This window comes from Vigna umbellata, chromosome 5 (assembly GCF_029865625.1).
Source record: "Vigna umbellata cultivar VRB3 chromosome 5, Vumbellata_1.0, whole genome shotgun sequence".
NCBI lineage: Eukaryota > Viridiplantae > Streptophyta > Magnoliopsida > Fabales > Fabaceae > Vigna > Vigna umbellata.
Window position 1 is genome coordinate 69197993 of NC_142169.1, and position 23308 is coordinate 69221300.

Below are 23308 nucleotides of genomic sequence, written 5' to 3' on the forward strand. Positions count from 1 at the left end.
TATCAAAGGGACGTTTAGTAATTTTTTCCATCATCTTTCATCTCCAACTTTTTTTTTTCTTTTCCACAAAGAAATGTGTAAATTAAAGATTTTCTGCTCAGTATTCTCTTCTACTCAACATTTAAAATATAATTATATTAGTATACAAAAAAGTTTTTAATAAAATCAGTATTTTAAAAGTTTAGCAAAAGAATAACACAAAAAATTCAATAAAATATCCAAATTCACAAGTTAATCAGTAAGTTAAAAACATCAATTGACGGATATAAACAATAAAATATTTTTTATTACTATAATAAAAAAATATTTACTAACTTTATAAGTTTATTAACTTAATCAAGTATGGATAAATTGTTTAGTTCTAATGAATATATTTACTTTTTTATATATGTTTATAAAATATTTAATAACACGTCAGTTAATGAGATGGAGACATCCAGGTAGTAATTCTTCTCATCCTACAGAATTTAGTGGAAAATACAGACTGTAGATGCAGAGAAAAGGGAACGCTGGGAAAGAAAAGAAGAAGAAAGAAACAAGATTTCGAGACTTCCAACATTCCATTATTTAGAAAGCAGTGGATTGTTATATACTTGTTTATTGGTAGAGTTTGGTAAAAAGTCTCTGCTGCTATCAACATCTTCCGGCACTCATTGACCAAGAGTCTCTGCAGTTCCTTTCACTCCACATGCCACGTTCAAATATTGTACTATGATTAAATAAAGATCTGCAATGCATCGAATAAGATGGATTTTTGGTAACAAATTTCAAACTATGCCCCATCTTTCTTTCTTGTTCTTGCTGCAATGCTGTCTCCACATTAAAGGTTGGTGTTGTTGAGTCTGATGACCTAAACTTGACGTTGCTCTCCAATATTTCATACCAATTTTATCTACTTATTTTGCATTTTCTTTGTCAAATGTGATTTCTTTTCGCGTTATCACCACACTTTAACTGAACATTATATGGTTGAAATTTTGTGTGTTCTTGAGATATCATTCATTAAAGTAGGCATTAGTCCATATTTTCTGTCAAATTTTGAATTATAAAAGCATGTGTGAAATGGAATTCACAAATCTTCGTTTTCTTTATGACTATCAGTTTCTTTTTTAGGTTACTATTTGTACCGAAAACAAAATTTGTGAAAGAACTAATATTTTGAAATAAAAGGTGTTGAATTTGAATTGCAGTGAAACATGTCCTCTACAAAGGACTCAGATATACCATATCACTAATGTGCTATCCTCTGCTCGAACTCCTATTCTGTACACAAAGTTCAGACTTTTCACTAATCTGGCTGTGATGTTCAATTACAAATTAGTTTATAAAGACTTTAAAGGTTCATTAACATTGGGTTGTGACACTATTGAAAGCATGAGATCACACAGAATGAATCTCTTACACAGTTGCACGTTGGTCTAGAAAAACCAAACATTTCATGTAACCTTTCAAAAAGAAAACAGGACCCTCAAGGTACACCTGCTCCCAATTATAGAATTCTTTTACTTAATTTAACAAACCAATTAAATTCACAGAGGGGTCAATAATAAGTTTATCGGGAAGAGTGAGATTAAAGAACCAAAGTTTTCTTTTATAAGTAGTTACGTGAAAGGATCAAATTACTCATGGAGAAAACCAAGTTCACCCTTTTATTTCTTGTTACTTGTTGCTATTTCCTGTCCTTGTTTCCTACGGCTTTGGAAGCAGAGGATGAAATAACTCCTCCACAAACCATCAGTGGCAACCAGACACTAGTCTCACCTTCTCAAAATTTTGAACTTGGTTTCTTCAGTCCTGGCAATTCCACTCACATTTATCTTGGAATATGGTACAAGCGTATCCCAAACAAGACAGTAATTTGGATTGCAAATAGAGACAAGCCACTAGTTAACTCTGGTGGCTCCTTGGCATTCAGTGATGATGGCAAGCTCATTCTTCTAAGCCACACAGGAGGTGTTGCATGGTCCTCAAACTCATCTGGACCTGCAAAAAATCCGGTGGCGCAGCTACTAGATTCCGGAAACTTTGTGTTGAAAGACTATGGAAATGAGAGATATTTGTGGGAGAGTTTTGATTACCCATCTGACACATTGATACCAGGAATGAAACTTGGTTGGAACTTCAAAACTGGCTTGAATCGACACTTGACTTCCTGGAAAACCACTTTTGATCCTTCTTCGGGAGAATACACCTACAGTGTGGATCCACGTGGCCTTCCTCAGCTTTTCCTTCACAGGGGAAACAAGCAGATTTTCAGAAGTGGACCATGGTATGGACAACAATTCAAAGGTGACCTGGCTCTCAGTGCAAATCCAGTTTTCAAACCCATATTTGTGTTTGATTCTGATGAAGTGTCTTACTCCTATGAGACCAAAGACACCATCATTTCAAGATTTGTGCTGAGTCAGTCTGGTTTGATTCAGCATTTTTCATGGAATGATCATCATTCGAGTTGGTTTTCTGAATTTTCAGTTCAAGGGGACAGTTGTGATGATTATGGTCTTTGTGGTGCTTACGGTTCTTGTTACATCAATAGCTCCCCTATCTGCAAGTGTTTGAAGGGTTTTGAACCGAAGCTTCCGCAGGAATGGGAAAGGTCTGTGTGGTCTGACGGATGTGTTGGAAAAGACACACAGGTTTGCAGCAACGGAGATGCATTTCAGCAGTTTACAGGAATGAAGCTTCCAGATGCCGCTGAGTTTCGTACAAACTACAGCATCAGCATTGATCACTGTGAGAAAGAATGCTCTAAGAACTGCTCTTGTGTTGGTTATGCAAAACTAGATATAAATGCAAGTGGCAAAGGTTGTATTGCATGGTTTGGGGATTTGTTGGATATAAGAGAGGTTTCTGTGAATGGACAAGATTTCTACCTGAGGGTTGCAGCTTCAGAAGTGGGTAAGAACATTAAAGGTATGTGCTACCAATCCATGTCATGTTTTAGTCCAATTTTAGCAGTCATCAGAAATTTAGCCCACTTGTTTTTTGAGTAAGCCAACAAATACTATTTTAGTACAATAGTATAATTATCATATTAAAGTTTTTTTTTCTCAACAATGAAAGCAATTTCAGTTTTCCTCAAAACTTGTTTATATATTGTATGTTTTCTCTTTACATGTGGTGTTAGGTTCAAATGCTGATGGAAGTAAAAGGAAGAAAATCATACTTTTTCCTGTGGCTGCATCTGTAACTTCAACAATTATTGTATCAGCATTTTGGTTGATAATTAAGAAATGCAGAAGAAATGGAGGTAAATATAACTAGTAGTTCTAGTTTGAGAAGATATATCTGTCGTACTTTTTAAAATGTTGTCCTTTCATAAGCATTACTGATTAATCCTTGGCTATTTTGCTTCTTTCAGCAGCCAAACAGACCGGTAGTCAGTTTAGTGTTGGCAGAGTCAGGAGTGAAAGGAATGAATTTGAACTTCCAATGTTTGAGATTGGCATGATTGAAGCCGCCACTGGGAATTTCTCTAATTACAACAAGATTGGAGAAGGTGGATTTGGTCCTGTATACAAAGTAAACTATTCTCTCTGTGGTTAATTATTAAGAAAAATTATATTCCAAACAGTGTCATATACTAGTCTCTGACAACTGTCCTACATAAAACAATGTAGGGTTTCAACATCCGAGATCTCAAAATAGTTTTCCTACGAGAAAGGCTATTTGCCCTCGGTTTTACAACAACAATAATATCTTGGTTCTGTTGGATTTGTAGGGTCAACTTCCATCAGGACAGGAAGTAGCTGTGAAAAGGCTGTCAGAGAATTCTGGACAAGGCCCGCAGGAGTTCAAGAATGAGGTCATTTTGATCTCCCAACTTCAGCATCGAAATCTTGTCAAGCTTCTGGGTTGTTGCATTGATGGTGAAGATAAAATATTGATATATGAATACATGCCAAACCGAAGCTTGGACTCCTTATTATTTGGTTGGTTACTCAACTATTCCAAAATCACATCTACACATAGAAACACTTACTATGAGAAAACTCATTTAACTTTATCATAATATAGTGTGTAACACAAACAATATTCTGAATCAGATGAAACCAAGCGTTGTGTGCTCAGTTGGAAAACGAGGCTAGACATAATTATTGGCATTGCTCGGGGAATTCTCTACCTTCACAGAGATTCAAGACTGAGAATAATCCATAGAGACCTGAAAGCAAGCAATGTTCTGTTAGACGGGGAAATGAATCCAAAAATTTCTGACTTTGGAATGGCAAGAATGTTTGGTGGAGATCAAACTGAAGCAAAGACCAAGAGAGTAGTGGGAACCTAGTAAGCACTTAACTTTCCACTGTTTTTCTCTGAACTTAACTGCTAAAATCATTTTACCCTCTGCAATTGTTACAGTGGATATATGGCCCCGGAGTATGCAATAGATGGACACTTCTCTTTCAAATCAGATGTTTATAGCTTCGGGGTTTTACTCTTGGAAGTGTTGAGCGGAAAGAAAAACAAAGGATTTTTTCACCCAGATCACAAACTGAATCTCCTAGGCCATGTGAGTGAAGTGGTTAATGTATGTCTTTTGTTATCTTCTTGTTCTTATAATGTGACTGAATGAATAAGTTGAAAACGTGGTAGGCATGGAAAGTATGGAATGAAGAGAGGGCATTGGAGCTGATGGATCCATTGCTTGAGGGTGAGTTTTCGACATGTGAAGCTCTAAGGTGTATTAAAGTGGGTCTGTCATGCGTTCAACAGCTTCCAGAAGATAGGCCAACAATGTCATCAGTGGTTTTGATGTTGGACAGTGAGAATGTGTTGATCCCCCAACCGGGAAGGCCAGGAATATATTCCGAGAGGTTTTTCTCTCAGTCAAATTCATCATCACACGCTGCTTCCAATCACACAACTGTTACTTCGCTTGAGGGTCGTTGAATATGAATCAAATTTTCTTTCTCATTCAAAATTAACCAGATAATAGGAATCATCATGGTTACACTTGTTTTTCTTGGACTATTATTTTTTCTTCTCAATAAGCTTTTGATCACTAAGTCCGGAAATTTGTTGGGGGCAATTTTGGCTGTTTCTTAAGAATATTTTAGTTATTAAAAAAGTTAATTTTCATATTTGTAAAAAAAAAATATTATAATTGTAGAGGCAGCGTTAAAATTCTAGAGGCATAACAAACGTTACTATGGCCCATTGATTTTGGAAAGAAGGCAACAGAAAGAGCACCACCACCTATGGCGTCTGAGGCAGACGTTCCCGACCACTTAAAGTGTCCTATTTCCCCCCTAATAATGTCCGACCATTCTCACTTCCGGGCATACCTTCGACTGCTCCTCCATCCAACGCTGACTCGACGCCGGCCACCGCATTTGCCCAATTACCAAACTACCCCTCTCACAACACTCTTCCCTCATCCCCAACCACGCTCTGCGAAGCTTAATTTCCAACTACGCCCCCATAAACCCTCTTAACCATTCTCACCCCCACACCCTAATCTCCACCCCCACCTCTTCCCCCTCCTCTCCCCTCTCCAAACTCAACGCGCTCCGCCTCCTCATGAGCCTATCCCACGCTGACTCCCTCTTCCGCCGCTGCCTCTCCGACTCCCCCGCCTTACTCCCCGCGCTTCTCTCATGCCTCCACGATGCCTCCGCCCTCCGCCACCGCGCTCTTCGCTCTCTGCTCCTTCCCCGGCAACCGCATCCGGGCGGTCGAGTGCGGCGCCGTCTCCGCTCTCCTTCGGAGCGCGGATTCGGGCTGGAGAGGAGCGTAGAGATTATCGGGGTTTTGGCGAAGTGTAAGGAGGGGAGGGAGCAGATGGTACGGTTTGGCGAGTGCGTGCAGATTCTTGCTGGTGTGTTGAGGAATGGAAGCTCCAGGGGAGTTCGGTATGCTCTTAGGGCTCTCTATTCGCTCTGCTATCATAGTGAGGAAAATGTTCTTTAGTCCTTGAGAAATGGGGTTTTGCGTTGCAGGATGATAATGCCAAGGTCAAGAGGAATTCCTCATGTTTGATTCACCTTCTCCGTCAACACCCATTGGTTGAATTGAGATAACGAGTCTGTGAATGGATGTCAGCTGGATCTGGAATGAAGAAGGATCAATTGTAATGTCGTCTGTGCTGGTGAGTTGATTCTTTCTTCTTTTTCTTTTTTTCTGAAATTCCTGCTCTACAAAATGAGGGTTATTTTTTGTTGTACATTGGAAATAAAATAAAAAATGTACCAGTTATTTCTTGTTAGCAGTCATAGGAGGAAGCTTTCCTGTTCAGCCATAGGACACTGGATTGTAATGCTTTGATGTCTGAAAAATTCTTTGAATCCAAGCAAATTTACAATACTTGGTTATCATATCATTGTCAGGTCAATAACTTTCCGGCATTCTATGCCAATCCAAGCTTTCATTTGAGGAGGGCCATCTCCTAAAAACTTACATCAGAATTTGCCACCGAAACATGTAAAATACAGAAGTTGCAACAGAAGTATGTAAAAGTAAAACCTTTCACGCAAAGCTTTTGAAAACAAGCTTTTAGCGATCCATTTAATTAATGCATTGGCGAAATATTCCTGAATCCTAATGTATGACAAGTTGGGAATCAATTTGCATCTGGTTGGATGGTAGTACTTTCTCAAATGGTTCTCTCCCTCGGACATGGGACGTGGATAGAGAAGAGTCTGTGAAGAACAAAAATAGTGAGAGTGACTGTTATTTTTTACTTCTATTTATCTTTATTTTTTATTAAATCAATCAAATTTCAACATTTTAGAATATTTTTTTCTCTATTTTTCACCTATTTCTACACTAAAAAAAAGTGAACATACAATTTTATTTCTTAACCACGTTTCTTTTTTCAACTCTTTTTTCAACTCTTTTTTCCTATTTTCATCTCTCTTTTATCCAAAAAAATGTTTCTCGATAAGAGACAATTTTCTGTCCGCAAAATTAATTTGCCAACAATATTTTATATTCAAGGGCAGTTTCGATAGAAGAATCTTTTGAAGAACTATAAACAAAAAATTTGAAAATGTTAGTGTATCGTATGGCATTATTATCCTCTACTGTTTATTTTGTCTTCAACTTTTGTGGAACTAAAAATCGAAAATTGCAGGAGAGTTTCTTACTGCCATTGACTGTACTTCAAACGTGTAAAATCTGTCGGGTTGAGAATTTTTCACATGCAGGTTTGTTTAGTCAAATAACATATTCAGGTTTGTATATATATATAATACAAAATGAATAATTTTTTAAAGGCCTGTCTTCATAAATTTTAACTGGAAATTTATAAGTCAGTAATGATCGATTTGAATATTTACTCAAAGTTTTATAAAAATTTAAAAACTCAACTTGAGGGTATCTAACAAGACTAGTGGATTATAGAAATGAAATTAGGTGAAACAGATTAAATGGGTTACCCATAAAGTTTAAAAACCAAATTATTATTCATTCATAAACAGCCGAATTATACTAATCAAAGTGAAGGATTTGAAATCATTACAATTCCCACTTATTTAATATCCATTCATAATAGTTTTAAAAAAGTAGAGGAGTAAGAAGTTTCCTTGGCACAACTATGGCTCATCCAAGTCATATATATATATAAGTATGTTACTATAGTTTACAATAATAGGAATAATAAATCATGAGTGAACAAGGACGTGATTTCAACTACTCCATGTTCGTGTGATGTAAGTTTGAGTTTGACCCGCCAATCATGCATCATCACCCACCATTTCTTGATTAATTAAAAGACGTAACGCATGATAAAACATAAAATAATTGACGAAAGACAATAATGATGGAATAAATAAGTTGTTGTGCACTTAATTAATTAACTACCAAGTTGAATAATTCGTTCCTATGATGTGGATCAGAGTTCTTAATTCCTGATAAACATTTCTGTATTGGACTTATCTTAAACGTACATCATTCCCGTAATAAGATACACTATATAACTAGGTACCTTAGCTAAGGTTTCATTCGCAACACCTTTTGGTTTTCACAGAGACGGGGGAGACAAGACATTAGCAGTCACTGACAATGGCTACCAAGGTTTATATCATGTAAGACATTCTAACTCTCTTCTTTTTTTGTCTTACTTTGATGGCTAAGTCGTGAGCAATACTCCAGTTTCATGCCTTGTATTCTTAGTTTTGTCCTTATTGAAGGAATCAAGGTTTTCGTATTGATGTAGAATAGCGATGCTGTTTTTTCCGTTTTTTCCTTAAAAATTTGGGAATTCTGCCCTTTCTGACCAACACAGTATTGGAACGTGGTTCTTACTCTTGTTGCTGTTGAACTCGTGTGGAATACAATGGAACCAAATTAAATCATGACGTAAATAGCATAATCCTGAAATCAAATTTGTTCGAGCGTGGGAAGGAATTATAAGTTTTTGAATTCTTACAATTGCAGCAAAGGAGGAGAAACTTTTGCTTAGATCAGTTTTCATTTCTTTATCCTGCTCTCCTATTTTAGCTTTTGGAAGAAATACAGGCAGGATGTTGTAACTTGGACAGGGAATGTTTACATTGAACTGTATATTCATTATAAATTGATTTAACATCTCGTTTTTAATCATAACTTCAAAAACAAAGAAAACAAAAAGATACAGAATCTTGCCTCTGAAATTTGAGGGGTTCAGTGTCAGTTGGTGAGTTCCAGCCTCCATTATCCCAAAAATGAATAATCTGTAATCATTTCGTGAAAGAACAAGTAAAGCCCCTCCAATTTTGACTATAATAGAGAGTTTCTAAACTAACTCCATCAGTTTCTAATAAATTTTTATAATAGTGTATTTATGCTGTTCCAGAAGTTATAGTTATCATATAATCTGATTGGAATATGCATTGCATGTTTAGTTATTATTCTACGTATGGACATGTTGAGAAGCTAGCCAGGGAGATAGAAAAAGGTGCTGCTTCTGTGGAGGGAGTTGAAGCAAAACTGTGGCAGGTTTGTAAACCTTTTTCACCAGAGTGTTGAAATGTTCATGGCAATATCTTTAAAATGATGTTTGAGTCTATGTATCTAAACATACAGGTACCAGAAACATTGCCTGAAGAAGTACTTGTGAAGTTGGGAGCACCTCCAAAGAGTGATGTTCCGGTTATTACTCCCAACGAGCTTCCTGAGGCCGATGGCTTTCTGTTTGGTTTTCCTACGAGATTTGGATCTATGGCTGCTCAATTTAAAGCATTTTTTGATGCAACTGGAGGCCTATGGCGGACACAGTCACTAGCAGGAAAGCCTGCAGGCTTCTTCTACAGCACTGCTTCTCAAGGAGGTGGTCAGGAAACTACCCCGTGAGTCACTGAATTGTTCTTTGATTTTCTATATATCAGTGCTTATAAGTTAGTATATGAAAGTTTGATATGTATAGAATCGTTTTTTGATTGTATAAACAGGTTGACATCTATTACTCAACTAGTTCACCATGGAATGATTTATGTGCCGATTGGATACACATTTGGCGCTGGCATGTTTGAGTTGGAGAAGTTGAAAGGTGGGTCCCCATATGGTGCAGGAACTTATGCTGGGGATGGCTCAAGGCAGCCTAGTGAGTTGGAATTGGCTCAAGCTTTCCATCAGGGAAAGTACTTTGCAGGCATTGCAAAGAAGCTCAAGGGATCTCAATGACTCCGCATCCATTACTGTTTTCTCAAATAAAATAATATTTTGAAATACAAGTGTGAGAATAAATCAATACTTCATGTTCATTATAGTTGTTTCAACTTTTCATACTTATCCTGTATCCCGTATTGTGGTTATATGAGTATCTTTCTCAGTTGATCCAATGACAGATAAAAACTACCAAGAAACTTTATTCCTCGTGGTGTTTGACTTGAGCATTATAGATTTTGGGAAATGGCGACAAACAAATCTATTGAAACATGATTTGGAACGAATCCTTTACTAAGATAATTTTAAGTGTTTAAAGTATGAGCTTACATGACACAATCTTAAAGACTAAAACACATAATACATATAAGTATAAATAGATTCAATTTAAACTACTCATTTAAGGACTGTCTTGGAATAAAAGAGAGATTGCAAAGGTGCCCAAATAACAAATTGAGGTGTCCATACAGTTTGGGCAATCACGGTATAATTTTTCATACTATGAATTTGAATAATAAAATAACCAAATATCAACGACATATGCATAAGAGTAAGTGATTTGATATTTGGGATTTAACATCGTTCAGTTTCCTAAAATATAATTCTTAATTTCTCATCCAATAAAAATCTGTTCTTAATTTCTTATCGTTTTTAACTTTAATTTTTTTTAATGAAAGAACTTAAAGTTTCTAGATTATTATCATAAATTATTTAGGTTAGTATAATCAAAAGTAGTGTTGTCAAAATGGATTCGAATTTGTGGATCAATCTGACCTATCATAGAGTTCAAGTTGGGTTGGTGAGTTGGATTTACTTACCAACTTACCCAATTTGTTATTTTTAAGTTATATTATTAACATCATTTGGATTGAAAATTTCAATTAGATTTTTTCTTAGAATTGAAAAAAAAAAACTTGTAATTAAATAAGTTAGTGAGTCAATTCATTTAATCCATTAATATATGGTCAGGTAAGTCGAGTTCGAATTTTTTAAACTCGTTAATTAGTAAATCTGGTTAAGTTGATTTACTAAATAATTAACTCGTGATGAACCACGTCGAGTAACCAAAATATTTGTTTTAGATACGAAACTCTCATAAATATTAAAATGAAAACAAAATATACATTTATATTCTCTCGTACCTAATTAAAAAATTAAATCTTATTTATATGCTTATCTATATTCAATAATATATATTTCTTTATTAAAATAAAAACAAGTTTAAATAATATTCATAAATAATATTTATTTTTTTGGTAAAATTTCATTTAACTAAAAGAAATAAATAAAAATGAGGGGCGATCTCATACAATTCCATGTATATTGTTGTGTAGTTAATTAATTAATAGCAAAGTGTTGCATGGATGAGATATTTCATTTCAAAGTTTAAATATTTTATGAAAAAAAACCTGAAAGAAATTATCCAAACATGACCAATAGGTAGAGCTTTCAAAATGGGTAACCCGACTCGACCCGGTCTGGCTCATCACGGGTTGGTCATTTAGTGAGCCAACCCAACTCGACTCACTTAGCGAGTTGAAAAAATTTGAATCTGACTCGATCCACCACGGGTTGGTGGGTTAAACGGGTTGACTTACTGGTTCACTTAATTATAAGATTTTTCTAAAATAAAAAAAAGTTATAATTTTTTTAATTCAAATTTAAATAAATTTTATTCTAAAATAATATTAAACTCCAAAGACAATTCAAAATATAAAAAAAATATGATACACTCCAAGCGTAATCCAAAAACAAACATTTGATGATTTTTGTATCACTTATCCATTTATAATATTAGAGACCTGAATAGATAAATTTATAATATTTTTCTCTCTTGATACATCTTTTTTTTATCTCATCTACAATATAATAAAAAATATGGTAACTAATAATATTGAAACACAAAATAATAAATAATTAAATTAAATTATATGGGTTGGTGAGCCAATCAGGCTTACCACAAGTTCAACCCGTGTGAACAGGGTTGTAAGTGAGTCAGGTTGTGAAAATTAATTCGCATAAAAAAATTATATTTTTTTTAAATCCAATCCTGTCCGGTTCAAACCTGTGGTGAGTCAGGTTTACTTGCGGTTTAGAACCCATTTTGACAGCATTACCAATAGGATAGTGGTTAAGACAGAAAAATATTTGATAATGAAAAACAATAAGAAATTACTATAAATAATTGTGAAGTAGCGTTGAACATGGACGGGGATTTCAATTCCTCCACCATTTCAAGATTCATCCACCAACAATGCCTATTAGCCACCATCACCTTCTAATAAAGTTAATAACTAATTATAATATTAACATAATAATAATAATAATAAATAATAGTAATTATTGACAAAAGACAACAATTGTCAAATAAGTTATTGCATGATAACCAAGATCGTGGTTCCTATGCATTGGACAAGAGTTAATTAACATTTTTTTTCCATAATAAGTTATGGGCACTTCATCATAAGGCTGCTGATAATATTTACTTTTAAAAGTTATTTAGTAATTAATAGTATTTATATAATAACCTTTCAAGCACAAGGCGGCTAAAACAGTATATTTAAATTAAAAAATAAAAATTCAGTATATTAATATATATATATATATATATATATATATATATATATATATATATATATATATATATATGCATAATTTTCATTATTAATGGGAAAGTGTATTGACAATTAAAGTGTCTCTTTTCCTTAGAAAATAAAGTTCGATCCGATCAGAAAAATAAAACCAATCTTGTTTTTAAGGTCCCGTTATTTTTTCCACCTAAAAATCAGTCATTAATTAATTAAATGTGTTGTTTTCCAATATTTTAATTATCTCCAAAATTAGCTCATAAAATTCAAAAGGAAAATTTTCAATAAAATATTATCATTATTATTTTAATGAATATTATTTTTTTAATGTCGTTGTCAAGAAGATTTCACGCGAAATTTGATTTTAAACTCAAAAATATTGTGGGTGGTGACACTATAAGAATGGTAGTTGTCAATGTGTTATCATTCAGTAATACATTTTGATTTCCAAGGTCAGCCGTACAAATTTTTAGCAATGGTTACCAAGGTTTACGTTGTGTAAGAAATATTCTATCTCTTTCTTGTCACTGTTATGGTTAAGTCTCGAACAATACTCCATTTTCATTGAATTATACTTCTTTCGTTATTAATCACTTTAACACAACTTAAGTGGAGAGAATGAGTCCTTTTTATTCAGATTGTAACAAATAGATTAAAATCTAATTGACAATGTTTTAGCTTCTTTTTCTATCTCAAACGCATTTTAGAACTTCTCAATTGTACTATAATTACGACAAGAGAGAATTCAGAATATTTATTACTGCTATTAAGACAGAACAAATACTAATCTAATTGAGAATTCCAACGAAGAAACCCAGTTTTACCAATAAAGTGTTTCTAATAAATGTTTTACATTGATCAGTTTTCGTTAATCTGACAGCAATTTTCATCGCATGTGTAGTTACTATTCTACGTATGGACATGTTGAGAAGCTTGCTAAAGAGATAGAAAAAGGGGCTGCTTCCGTGGAGGGAGTAGAAGCAAAACTGTGGCAGGTTTGTAATCCTTTTTCATTTCTTAATATTTGCGAAAATAAGCGATACTTTCCAATTTAGCAGAATTCTAGGTGTGTGGATGTTTTCTGATACAGAAAGAAAACAAGAGTACTAAAACTTTTCAGCATGTTGGAAATTTTGTTTCTGCTTAGGTGCCTGAAACACTGTCGGAAGAAGTTCTTGGGAAGATAGGAGCACCACCAAAAGGTGACGCTCCTACAATTAAACCTCGTGAGCTGGCTGAGGCAGATGGTTTGTTGTTTGGTTTTCCCACAACATTTGGAGCTATGGCCGCTCAATTTAAAACATTTTTGGATGCCACTGTAAGCCTATGGCGCAAGCAGGCACTATCAGGAAAGCCTGCTGGCTTCTTCTACAGCACTAGTTCTCAAGGAGGTGGACAAGAAACTACTCCGTGAGTCATAGAATATTTTGTAGAATAAAGATGATTTGAAACACCTAAGTATTTTACATTTTGACACTGTATTTACTTACTTTTTAGTACCATAATATTTTAACAATTTTTTTTAACAACGTTTTGACAATAGACGATGTGTCACTATTTTATTGGTCCGCATATTTGAAACGGACCAATCATATGCTACCACATAGGTAGTTGTTAAAAAGTTGTCAAAAAAAATTGTTAAAGAGACATTTTTCTACTTTTTATTCGTTTCTTTCTTGAAACACCGTAAAAGTTTACACTTTTCTTACTATTTTACCCTTATAACTTGTGTCAAATGAACGTAAAAGTATGTCATAGTATCATTATTACTCTATTTTGTATTCAACTATCAATTATTATTAATGTTAATTTTCTGAGTGTTTTTCTTTTCTGTTGTACTACCTACATACAGGTTGACATCTATTACTCAGCTTGTTCACCATGGAATGATTTTTGTGCCCATTGGATACTCATTTGGCGAAGGGATGTTTGAGATGGAGAAGCTGAAAGGAGGTTCCCCATACGGTGCAGGAACTTATGCTGGAGATGATGGCTCAAGGCAGCCAAGTGAGTTAGAATTGGCTCAAGCTTTTCATCAAGGAAAATACTTTGCAGCCATTGCAAAGAAGCTTAAAGGATCTCTTTGATTTTAATTTATCATAATATATATGTCTGTGTGTGTCACCATGTTATGTGTTCAGTTCTGTCAAACAAATAAGATGTTGTAGTAGCAAAAATAAAATAAAAGTAGGTGTGAGAGTAAGATGAAAAATAATTGTTTTCACTATGTATCTGTGATGCAGTGTTTAAAAGTTGATGTTTTTAATTTTTGAGGATTTTTTTTTGTTGTTTTTTTTATGTTAAACTCTATAAAAATTAAAATTATTGGCTTTAATTTATATTAAAAATTGAAAATTTTTAAATATTACGCTAATTCCTAATATTTATTTTAAGATTTATAAATAAATATTTTTAGGAATCTATTTATTAAAATTATTATGTACGTTGTATGACCTAGTAGCAGAGTCGATTGACAATTCGTATTATTATATAACAAAGTCATGTTATATAGTAGGTAGTGTTGTCAAAATTGTTAGAATATGGAGGTTAATCCAGCTCATCATGTGTTTATGTTAGTGAAATTGTTTATACTCGTTAATTTTTAACATGGTTCACTTAAAATCAGGCTCACACGAGTTACCAATCCACTTAATTTAATTTAATTATTTATTATTTTATGTTTCAATATTATTAGTTAATATTTTTGTATTGTATTGTAAATTAGATTAAAGAAGAAGATGTTTCAAGAAAGCAAAATATTACAAATTTATCCATTCACTCTAATCTTATAAATGGATAAGTGACACATAAATAGTCAATATTATAAACTTATTTATTTGTTTTTTAAGTTTGCTTTTGGAATACATTTAAGTTGTGTGTTAATTTTTTTTATTTTGAATTGTGTCTGGAGTTCAACATAATTTTAAAGTGAAACTATTTAAATATGAATTACAAAAAAATTGTAACTTTTTTGGATTAATAAAAAACTTGTAGTTAAATTTGTTTAACTCACAAACCCGTAATGAGTTACACTGAGTTCGAATTTTTTCAGCTTGTTAATAAATCAATCGGATCTAATTAACTCATTAAGTCATTAACCTATAGACCGGACGGTCCATTTTAACAGTACTAATAGTAAGAAAGAAAAAAATAACGAAATATAAAAAGAAATTTGCTAATTTTTTAACAAACATACTAACAAATATTCTTACAAATATAATGCGTAACGGCAATAAAGTCTAACAAATATTCTATTAAAGAAAGCAACACTACAAATAAGAAGATCCTCTTCTTTGGCAAGAATATCCTGTTGAAGAATGCACCCGCTCTGAGATTTTTAATTTATTAATAGTTAAGAAAGTGTCACATTGGATTATTCTCTGTTGTTTCTTTCAATTTATGCGATAACTTTATTTCCACCAAATTTTCATAATTTCAAAGCTAAATGGAGTTATGATATGATAGGTTCGAATAAGATAGATATGACGGGACAAAATTGGCCATGTGATGGTCATACTTCGGAATGATTTAATTCTATAATAGATTTGAACGAAGATTGCAAATTAATTTCATGATACGTTTCTATTATATTCCGTATAAATTTGGAGTGAAAACTAATTATAAATAACTGAAATTAGAAAATTTTAAATCACTTTATCATCTCTTCCTACTTTGAAGAAAGCTTTGCGCGCTTTGAAGCCCAGTATGCATGTATTGCTGGGCCAAAACTGTAAGCACACTGAGCATATCCTTGCGAATGAAGCCCAAAAGCAAGTTGGGAGTTTCTCCCTGTAACCCCAAAGCTTTATCCTGCACATTCAATTTTCTTCAAAATGCTAAAATTGGTCCGCGATAAAACTTTTTACTTTGGAAATTGATTTTGACAAAATCGGATTTCGAAAACTGATTTTTATTTTTTAATTTTAATTTAATTTTTTTAATATTTTAATTTTTTAAAATAATAAATTTATAACTCATATTCAAAATTATTAATGAAATAAAAATAAATAAAATATATATATTAAATTTGAAATAAAATAAATTTAAAAAAAACAGGAATAAAAATTTCAAAATTTGACTGAGTATTTATAAATTTCGAAATTTGTCTGAGTTTTTATAGAATTTTAAAATTTGACAAAGATTAAATTAAATTTTGAAATTCGATAAAGACTCAATATAATTTCGAAATGTGTTGAATGTTTTTTTTACTTATAACTATTATCCAACTAAATAAATAAGGATATTTTTGATAACTTGGAGATGATGCAAAGAAAAACTCTCAAGCAAGTTAAGTTGATAATACAATATATCATTATCTTAAAATTAGGTTATACATAAATTAATTTGATAGAATATTTATATATAAGTTAATTTTAATCTATAAAAGATTGTATTATGTTTGTTTAGAAATGAATATTGAGAAGCTTATCCGATAAAGAGTTTTTAGTGTAAATTTGGCATACGATAATCGTAATTATTGTTGTGAGAAATTGGGACGAAGAGTTAATGCTTAAGTCAGAATGTGTACTTAAGATGATTTTTGTCCTTTTGAAAAAGAGAAGATTTGAGTGATAGTGGTGAGAATACTAAACGGTATGGAAGAATCAAAAAAGAAGGAGAACTTTTTCTGAAGGTGGAATCGAGAACAACAACTTGCATTAGAAGATTGGCCTTCTAATTGATTAGCCAAAACAACAAAAGAAAGATGTGTGAGGAGTCATAATACCAATGCTTTATTAAATCGCAATGATATGCTTTCTGTCTTTTTCTTTCCCACTTTATCAAATTCCTTTATGTATGTATCTTCTTTTGTACTAAGTTACCACACACACCAATATTTCATATATCATCTCCAGATGCTTCAAGTATGCTAAAATCAAAATTATAATACTTCCCATTGCATTTTTAATTACTAAAGTTTTACTTTTTCATCATTACTCACTTCTCATACACCCATTCTTCACCTTTAAGTTTATTCTTCTTCTCATTATTTTACTTCTTCCTTGCTCCAACCTTATTATATCACCTTTTAAATACATCATTCCTTTTTTTTTTCTCCCCATATGTCAGTTCTTTTGCTAATCATGCTTAGAGGAATTAAACCAGTTTATGACTCTCTAAAAGGTTTAGTTGTCCATTATTAAAATAACACAGTGTTTATCCACACTACTTCTCTTTTTAAATATTACAGGACAAACGTATTCTACACCTGTCAAAAATTATATATATTATCACTTTATAGTGAGGTGATACATTATTATATTTATTTAACACATAATACAAAAATAAAATAATTATAAAAAAATAAATTTTATATATTTTTAAAATAATAAAAAATTAGTATCAAATAAATATAAAAAATTTATATATATATCACGTTATATTTTTCTTTTTCGAAAGAAACCTGATGCTAAATACTTGGAATAAGAGTTGTTATCACAGTAATTCTATATAAATGGAATAAGACAAAAGAATGCACCTGAATAAAAGAGAACTCGCTTTGTGTTACTTTTTTTCTCTCTCTGTTCTTCTACTACTTTCGTGTTTGTCTTTATTGTACGATTTCTTTAATGTTTAAATTAAAAAGAAAAAAACTAAATTATCGAATAATTTTTTTTTAAATTGAAAATTTTAAAAACTAAGTGAAAAAAAGGATAAAATAAAAATAGCTTAAGAACATTTCAATAATAATAACAAGTAATGAGATCTATCATGTCGTCATAGTCATTTATAATAATTTATACAAAATTTTCATCTTTTCAGCTAGAATTGGACAGAACTTAATTCTTAAATTTCTTCATGAAAAAAAATTGTCTAGGCCTTCATCAGTTCTATTTTGGACCATATTTATAATCGATATAAAATTTAAAGAAACCTCTATGCTTCCTATAGAAGTAAACCTTTAAACATAACAACTATATAGAGTTTTATATATATATATATATATATATATATATATATATATATATATATATATATATATATATATATATATGGGTTTTAGGTTTTACGGTATTTAATTTGGATTTAACCTAACCAAGATCCAAAAGTCAACTCATGAGAAAGAGTTAAGTCTTTATAAGCTCTATTTTTGTCCATGCCTATGATTGATGTGAAAATTACAATAAAATGAAATAAATAAAATAAAATATTTTAATTGTAAATAAACAAACTAAAACTAAAATATTGATTTGTAAAATACTAACAGGATTTTTAGATAAATTAAACATACTAATTTAATGCACACAAGTTGTTATTTTTGCTTAATGCTGGGAATCCATGAAAAACCAGCGACACTGCTAAACATGCAAATAAACAAAGGAACTCGTTGCCCGTAGAATACGGGCTACAAAGATGTGTTTAATATACCAATTACCAAAGTAAATATTTAATTTTAATTGATTGGAAAATAACGCAGGAAACATTTAATCAATGTACCTAATAATGGTAAAGAAAAATAGGATTGAAATAAATTAGATTTAAAAAAATTTCACAACCTCACATCGTACCTTGTAATCTGAATATTTATAATAAGACATAAGCATTATGATGGGGAAGATAATAATTTAGAAGGATGGAGCATAATGATTGAAAGACAAAGACAATGATTTGATTCGTGCTTGAAAAGCCATACGCCGCGTGCCCTCGCCTATAACTTATTCATAATTTATAATTAGCCACACTATTTCGATGAGTAGACAAAAATAAATAACCCTAAAACGGGAAAGTGGCAAGTAAGCCACTATATGCATGATCACACTACCACCTTTAATCAAATGAAAGAGTATAATCAATTAACCCAAAAGCATTGAACTTGAAAACGATCTCTTCAAATTATAAAACTAATCAAAGTTGGTGCAACACCCCTTTAAAGATTCAATATAGATATAGATAGATATACATCGATCAGCAGGAACAAAAGGCGTTTTAACTGGGTAGCCCCATCTGCTAAATTCAGGCATATAACAGTGACTCTAAGAACAGCAGCAACAAAAACTCTGTAATCTAACGTGTCAAATGCCTCTGAATTTAGCACTTGTTCCTGCCACTCATCGACTTTAATAATTAAAACACTATTGCTAGCTAATCTATTATTCTCTTCCAGTAGTCTCTAATCATTTACCAGCTACATCAGTCTGCTTTACGTGTCCTCTTTGAATCAACACTCACATTCCTTTTCTTTCCTTCCCCTTTTTCTCTTTTCTTATCTTCACCTTTAATTTTCTCTTTAACAATCGTGTCTTCTTCTTCTTTCCTTTACTTTACACTCATAAATATATAGTTTTTATATGGTCACCACTTCTCCACTGCTCTCTACCTGCCAATCACTGCACCTCCGAATGTTGGCGTCCAGAAATCAACACTGCTCTCGTTAGCCACCGGGAACGTGCTCGAAATCGGTACTAAACAAAGCCCTCGGCTTCTCAGATCTTCTTTTCGCCCTTCTGACTCCTTCAGATTATCACAATCCTTCAAACACACCCATATACAAATATTTCAAACAAAAATCTTTACATTCAGTGCATGCATGGACCCATTCACTACATTTACTCATGTTGTGTACATAACATAAACGGTTCACTATTTTCATGTATTCATTATCTTAATCCATCTCTATCTAAGACATTCAAAAATTTATTGATTAATGATATTTATTTAATGTAGTTAGTGACAGTATAATAGTGTTGAACCATCCAATAATGCATTAGATAAACCAGAATAGAATTATCAAATGCTTTATGTTTCAACAAATCATTCACTACGGCGATTTTGACTGCAGTGAATCTAGATGTGCCAGGTGCATGTGTGTGTTGCTTGAAACGTGAGATAAAATAAAAGAATTATCGTGTACCTGCTGGTGTTGAATGGGAGCTCCATTTTTAATATATGGAGTGCTCAACACCTGAAATTAAGAACGAAAACTATATTTAAACACTTATAAAACCTTGTCGCTTAACTTTCCTTCTGAACAACTTACATATTATATATGAGCCAAGAAAATATGTGTGTGTGTGTATAATTAGGGTTTTCTTTAAAACAAAGTAAGAACAATGGAAACATACACTGACTTGGTCATGAAGGAACTTGATGTACTCGATGGCTTCGTGAAGAACGGATGCTGTGTCCGTCTATTAAAATCAACGAGAGTATAATATCCGGTTAGTTTTTACCCTTCAGAGTCTAAAAGGGTAAAGGTTCAAATTCTACCATATCATTGACAAAGCTGCTGTGAAGGGGAAAAAAGGTGAAACTAAGAACATACATAAATTTACCTTTCCAAAAGGTGAAACCAATTGCTGAAGAGCAGTGATGCGGTCCCCTAGCTTTTCCTTTCTTACCTGTCCATATATGCATATCAGCTTGATCAATTCTAAATAGTTATATATTATTATGAAGGTTTAGCAGTCTCGCACATATATAGAATAAAATGAAGAAAAAGCAAAAACTTTGATACTAAATGAAAAATAAACATATAACACTACAGTACCTTAAAAGTTGGTAATGGAGATGGAGTCTCAATTCTTTGCCTCTTGAATGCAGGCTCAGAAGAATTTTTCTTCGCAGATGAGATTGCGTCTGGCGATTCTTCTCTCTTGAGCTGCAGTTTAACCGATATTATCACTTTTAACCCACAAAGAAATAAAAAAACCTAGAGCTAGCTAGCCAGCAGTGGATATATTTACAAATTTGGAAACCGTTAATTAATTAATAACCTTGTTTAATAGAGTATTGGAGCTGTTGGATTTCTCTTCAAATTTTGGCGTTTGATATTGCGCCTGTGAGGAAGCAAAAACACCTGCTCTTATGTCATGAAGTGCTTCGGCGGAACCATTCCAGAAAGAAGTGTCGTTGGAAAAGTGCAGTCCACTGAGCTGCTGTTTTGGCGTTGAGGGCTTGAGAAGTGAAGAGATTTTGGACCAAGTTGGTGACAGTTCATTGGAACATGTCCCATAGTTTGCGGTAGATGAAGAATAGGACATGGGGGGGTTGGTGAAAAGTGAGTTCTGTGGCTGTGGTTGAGGCTCAGGGTCGTATAAGCCTTGTATCAAGGTTGAAGGGTAACCGTAGGAGGCTGAAACAACTGGAAAACCACCAGATAATGATCCGGTGCTCGTAACAACGGAATTCAGGCTTTGCTGATCCAAGGAAAATTCTTGGTTCATTGACTTGAAAGCATCAACGGTGGAACCTTGGCCACCAGCAGATGAGAAATTCTTTGGTAGATCGCCATCCATGCCTGTTTCTCCTTGAAGCACAGAATGAAAATCGCTCCCTCTGCAGAGAAAGAAATTCAAAAAGATAAGGATATGCTTGATAAGATGAAGTTCCTTTTTCAAAAGAAACAACAAGAAAAAGCTAAAGAAAAACAACTTTTGCTTCCTTGGTGGAAGTTTTGGACCGTACTAATAGCAACATATATTTGTTTTGGTAGATACCCTATTCTGTAAACTTACAATAAAGATTGATTCCAATTCGGTGAAGCTGAAGATGACATGCCAAAACCTATCATTTGTAAGGTGGAATCGGTGAGGATGCTTCCAGTTTCACCAGCCGAGTCCCTCAGCTGGGGCTTCTCAACATCAAGAAAACTCAGAGAATTATCAGAAGATATAAAGTTATTAATGTCCTCTGCGCAAGACCTCGTTCCCTTCAAATCCACGAAATCAGTGCTTTGCCAAGTACTGTAGTTTCCTGCATCAGCTGCTGCCACGGAACATGTTGATGAGATAAGAGGGAACACACTTCTTGTCGAATTAATATTCCACCAACTTTCACCACAAATAGCAGCTTGAAACTCCTCAGCCATGGCAAGACTTACGCTGCACGTGTTTATCTGCTGAATCTGAGTCCTTAAGAATTTGCAGATTTGCCTGTATCTTTGAGATCTTCTAACACAGTCACACTCAGAAGCTTATTGGTATATATGAAAGGTGTGGGAGCTTGCGACATTTTATATATGGAACGGTTGAAAGGGTACGGCTAAGGAGATTACCGGAACGCGGTTGACATTACAAGGGATGATTTGACAAATGAAAAAAAGAGAAATAGAGAATTTTGAATCCAATTCTAATTCTCTTTTTCAAAATATAATTAATTGGTGTTTGTTTATTTGTCCTGGATTTGTTTCTCTCTGTCTTACTTTTTCTTTAAAAAAATGTGTAACAGTAGTATCTCACGAAGAATTATAATTAATACATGACTTGTGGACAATTGTGTTCCTTATGTGTAAAGTTTCGTGAGTATGATGGTATTGACTATGATCGTGACAAGGGATGAATAAGATCATGTGGTTCAAATTCCCTGATTTCTAAACTGTGGTTCAAAATGTCATTTAATATTTTATGTTGTAATGGAACTGAGTTTTAAATTTTTAACTAGGATATCAAATCTAACTGTTGTCAATAAAAACACAGTTAGAAGGAAAATTTTCATCAACAAGTGGTTCCATACGTTTTAGAAAATAAGATTGAGTAGAATAAAAATATTAGAAGTCTTACATCTACTAGAGATAAGACCAATTTAAAATATATAAATGGGTGCAAATCTTATCTTATAAACCGATTTTGTGAGGTTGAATTAGGCTTAAAGTTTAATTCTTAACATGTATCAAACTCAAGTCTATCCTAGCTATATTTATTGTTTGTTGAACACATTGTTTCACCCGCTATCGGTCCATTATAGAACCATCTATTAATGTCTAGTCTCACGTTCGAGATGTATATACCTCGGCGTGAGGAGGTGTGTTGAAAGTTCAACATCAACTAAAGATAAGACTAATTTAAAATATATAAGTGGGTGTAAATTTCATCTTAATTTTGTGAAGTTGAGTTAGCTTAAAATTCAGTTCTTAACTAACACTATGAAATTTACAAAAAAATTAAAAACTAATAATTTATCAAATAATACAGTAATTAAGTAAATATATATCAATCGTACAAGGATTTATCGATTTCCTACTTTGAGTCCTCCGTTTTTGTGTCAGAAGTTGTGGATGTGATACACGATTATAATAATTCAAAAGGTTGAGGACCATCTATTGGTCCATATGTTTATCATTGAAGACTTTGTAGTACCACAATAGCAAGGTGAATAAAAAATACCTAGTAGGTGAGAAAATTCACTAATATTTGAATTTT

General features: G+C 32.9%; 4 protein-coding genes across 7 annotated transcripts; 3 read left to right on the forward strand and 1 right to left on the reverse strand.

Moving 5' to 3' along the window:
* The first annotated feature begins 478 nt into the window (after nucleotides 1-478).
* On the forward strand, nucleotides 479-4891 carry LOC124826685 (G-type lectin S-receptor-like serine/threonine-protein kinase At4g27290). Of its 2 annotated transcripts, none has more exons than XM_047299584.2 (7): nucleotides 479-2913; nucleotides 3128-3250; nucleotides 3362-3522; nucleotides 3722-3932; nucleotides 4047-4284; nucleotides 4360-4510; nucleotides 4594-4891. In XM_047299584.2, exons 1-7 carry the CDS (start codon nucleotides 1626-1628, stop codon nucleotides 4888-4890), a joined length of 2469 nt encoding a protein of 822 aa, XP_047155540.1. In that variant the 5' UTR covers nucleotides 479-1625; the 3' UTR covers nucleotide 4891. The 2 variants fall into 2 exon arrangements, with proteins under 2 accessions (XP_047155540.1, XP_047155541.1); XM_047299585.2 differs by having other exon boundaries at nucleotides 3365-3522.
* A 1054-nt stretch (nucleotides 4892-5945) lies between these two features.
* On the forward strand, nucleotides 5946-9790 carry LOC124826687 (putative NAD(P)H dehydrogenase (quinone) FQR1-like 1). Of its 2 annotated transcripts, XM_088091445.1 has the most exons (5): nucleotides 5946-6088; nucleotides 7967-8024; nucleotides 8823-8916; nucleotides 9004-9266; nucleotides 9369-9790. In XM_088091445.1, exons 2-5 carry the CDS (start codon nucleotides 8002-8004, stop codon nucleotides 9598-9600), a joined length of 612 nt encoding a protein of 203 aa, XP_087947571.1. In that variant the 5' UTR covers nucleotides 5946-6088; nucleotides 7967-8001; the 3' UTR covers nucleotides 9601-9790. The 2 variants fall into 2 exon arrangements, with proteins under 2 accessions (XP_087947571.1, XP_047155542.1); XM_047299586.2 differs by lacking the exon at nucleotides 5946-6088 and having other exon boundaries at nucleotides 7585-8024.
* A 2832-nt stretch (nucleotides 9791-12622) lies between these two features.
* LOC124826696 (putative NAD(P)H dehydrogenase (quinone) FQR1-like 1) lies at nucleotides 12623-14440 on the forward strand. Its single transcript, XM_047299597.2, has 4 exons — nucleotides 12623-12668; nucleotides 13072-13165; nucleotides 13318-13580; nucleotides 14023-14440. The coding sequence occupies exons 1-4, from the start codon at nucleotides 12646-12648 to the stop codon at nucleotides 14255-14257; spliced, it is 615 nt and encodes a 204-aa protein (XP_047155553.1). The 5' UTR covers nucleotides 12623-12645; the 3' UTR covers nucleotides 14258-14440.
* A 4538-nt stretch (nucleotides 14441-18978) lies between these two features.
* Nucleotides 18979-22360, reverse strand: LOC124826684 (transcription factor bHLH112-like). Of its 2 annotated transcripts, none has more exons than XM_047299583.2 (7): nucleotides 21626-22360; nucleotides 20885-21446; nucleotides 20659-20769; nucleotides 20444-20509; nucleotides 20240-20299; nucleotides 20023-20073; nucleotides 18979-19640 (listed from the first exon to the last, which is right to left on the reverse strand). In XM_047299583.2, exons 1-7 carry the CDS (start codon nucleotides 21976-21978, stop codon nucleotides 19485-19487), a joined length of 1359 nt encoding a protein of 452 aa, XP_047155539.1. In that variant the 5' UTR covers nucleotides 21979-22360; the 3' UTR covers nucleotides 18979-19484. The 2 variants fall into 2 exon arrangements, with proteins under 2 accessions (XP_047155539.1, XP_047155538.1); XM_047299582.2 differs by having other exon boundaries at nucleotides 20234-20299; nucleotides 21626-22356.
* Nucleotides 22361-23308: the final 948 nt, after the last annotated feature.

What these genes read in the sequence shown, in the direction of transcription:
- LOC124826685 (XM_047299584.2), top strand. Translation starts at nt 1,626, where the DNA reads ATGGAGAAAACCAAGTTCACCCTTTTATTTCTTGTTACTTGTTGCTAT. An exon ending in AAGAGAGTAGTGGGAACCTA is followed by an intron (nt 4,285 to 4,359) that starts GTAAGCACTTAA and finishes CAATTGTTACAG; the next exon opens with TGGATATATGGCCCCGGAGT. An exon ending in AACTGAATCTCCTAGGCCAT is followed by an intron (nt 4,511 to 4,593) that starts GTGAGTGAAGTG and finishes AAAACGTGGTAG; the next exon opens with GCATGGAAAGTATGGAATGA.
- LOC124826687 (XM_088091445.1), top strand. Translation starts at nt 8,002, where the DNA reads ATGGCTACCAAGGTTTATATCAT. An exon ending in GCTACCAAGGTTTATATCAT is followed by an intron (nt 8,025 to 8,822) that starts GTAAGACATTCT and finishes TTGCATGTTTAG; the next exon opens with TTATTATTCTACGTATGGAC. An exon ending in GGTGGTCAGGAAACTACCCC is followed by an intron (nt 9,267 to 9,368) that starts GTGAGTCACTGA and finishes TTGTATAAACAG; the next exon opens with GTTGACATCTATTACTCAAC.
- LOC124826696 (XM_047299597.2), top strand. Translation starts at nt 12,646, where the DNA reads ATGGTTACCAAGGTTTACGTTGT. An exon ending in GTTACCAAGGTTTACGTTGT is followed by an intron (nt 12,669 to 13,071) that starts GTAAGAAATATT and finishes TCGCATGTGTAG; the next exon opens with TTACTATTCTACGTATGGAC. An exon ending in TAGAAGCAAAACTGTGGCAG is followed by an intron (nt 13,166 to 13,317) that starts GTTTGTAATCCT and finishes GTTTCTGCTTAG; the next exon opens with GTGCCTGAAACACTGTCGGA.
- LOC124826684 (XM_047299582.2), bottom strand. Translation starts at nt 21,978, where the DNA reads ATGGCTGAGGAGTTTCAAGCTGCTATTTGTGGTGAAAGTTGGTGGAAT. An exon ending in TCCTTCATGACCAAGTCAGT is followed by an intron (nt 20,074 to 20,233) that starts GTATGTTTCCAT and finishes TCTTAATTTCAG; the next exon opens with GTGTTGAGCACTCCATATAT. An exon ending in CTCCCATTCAACACCAGCAG is followed by an intron (nt 19,641 to 20,022) that starts GTACACGATAAT and finishes GTGTGTTTGAAG; the next exon opens with GATTGTGATAATCTGAAGGA.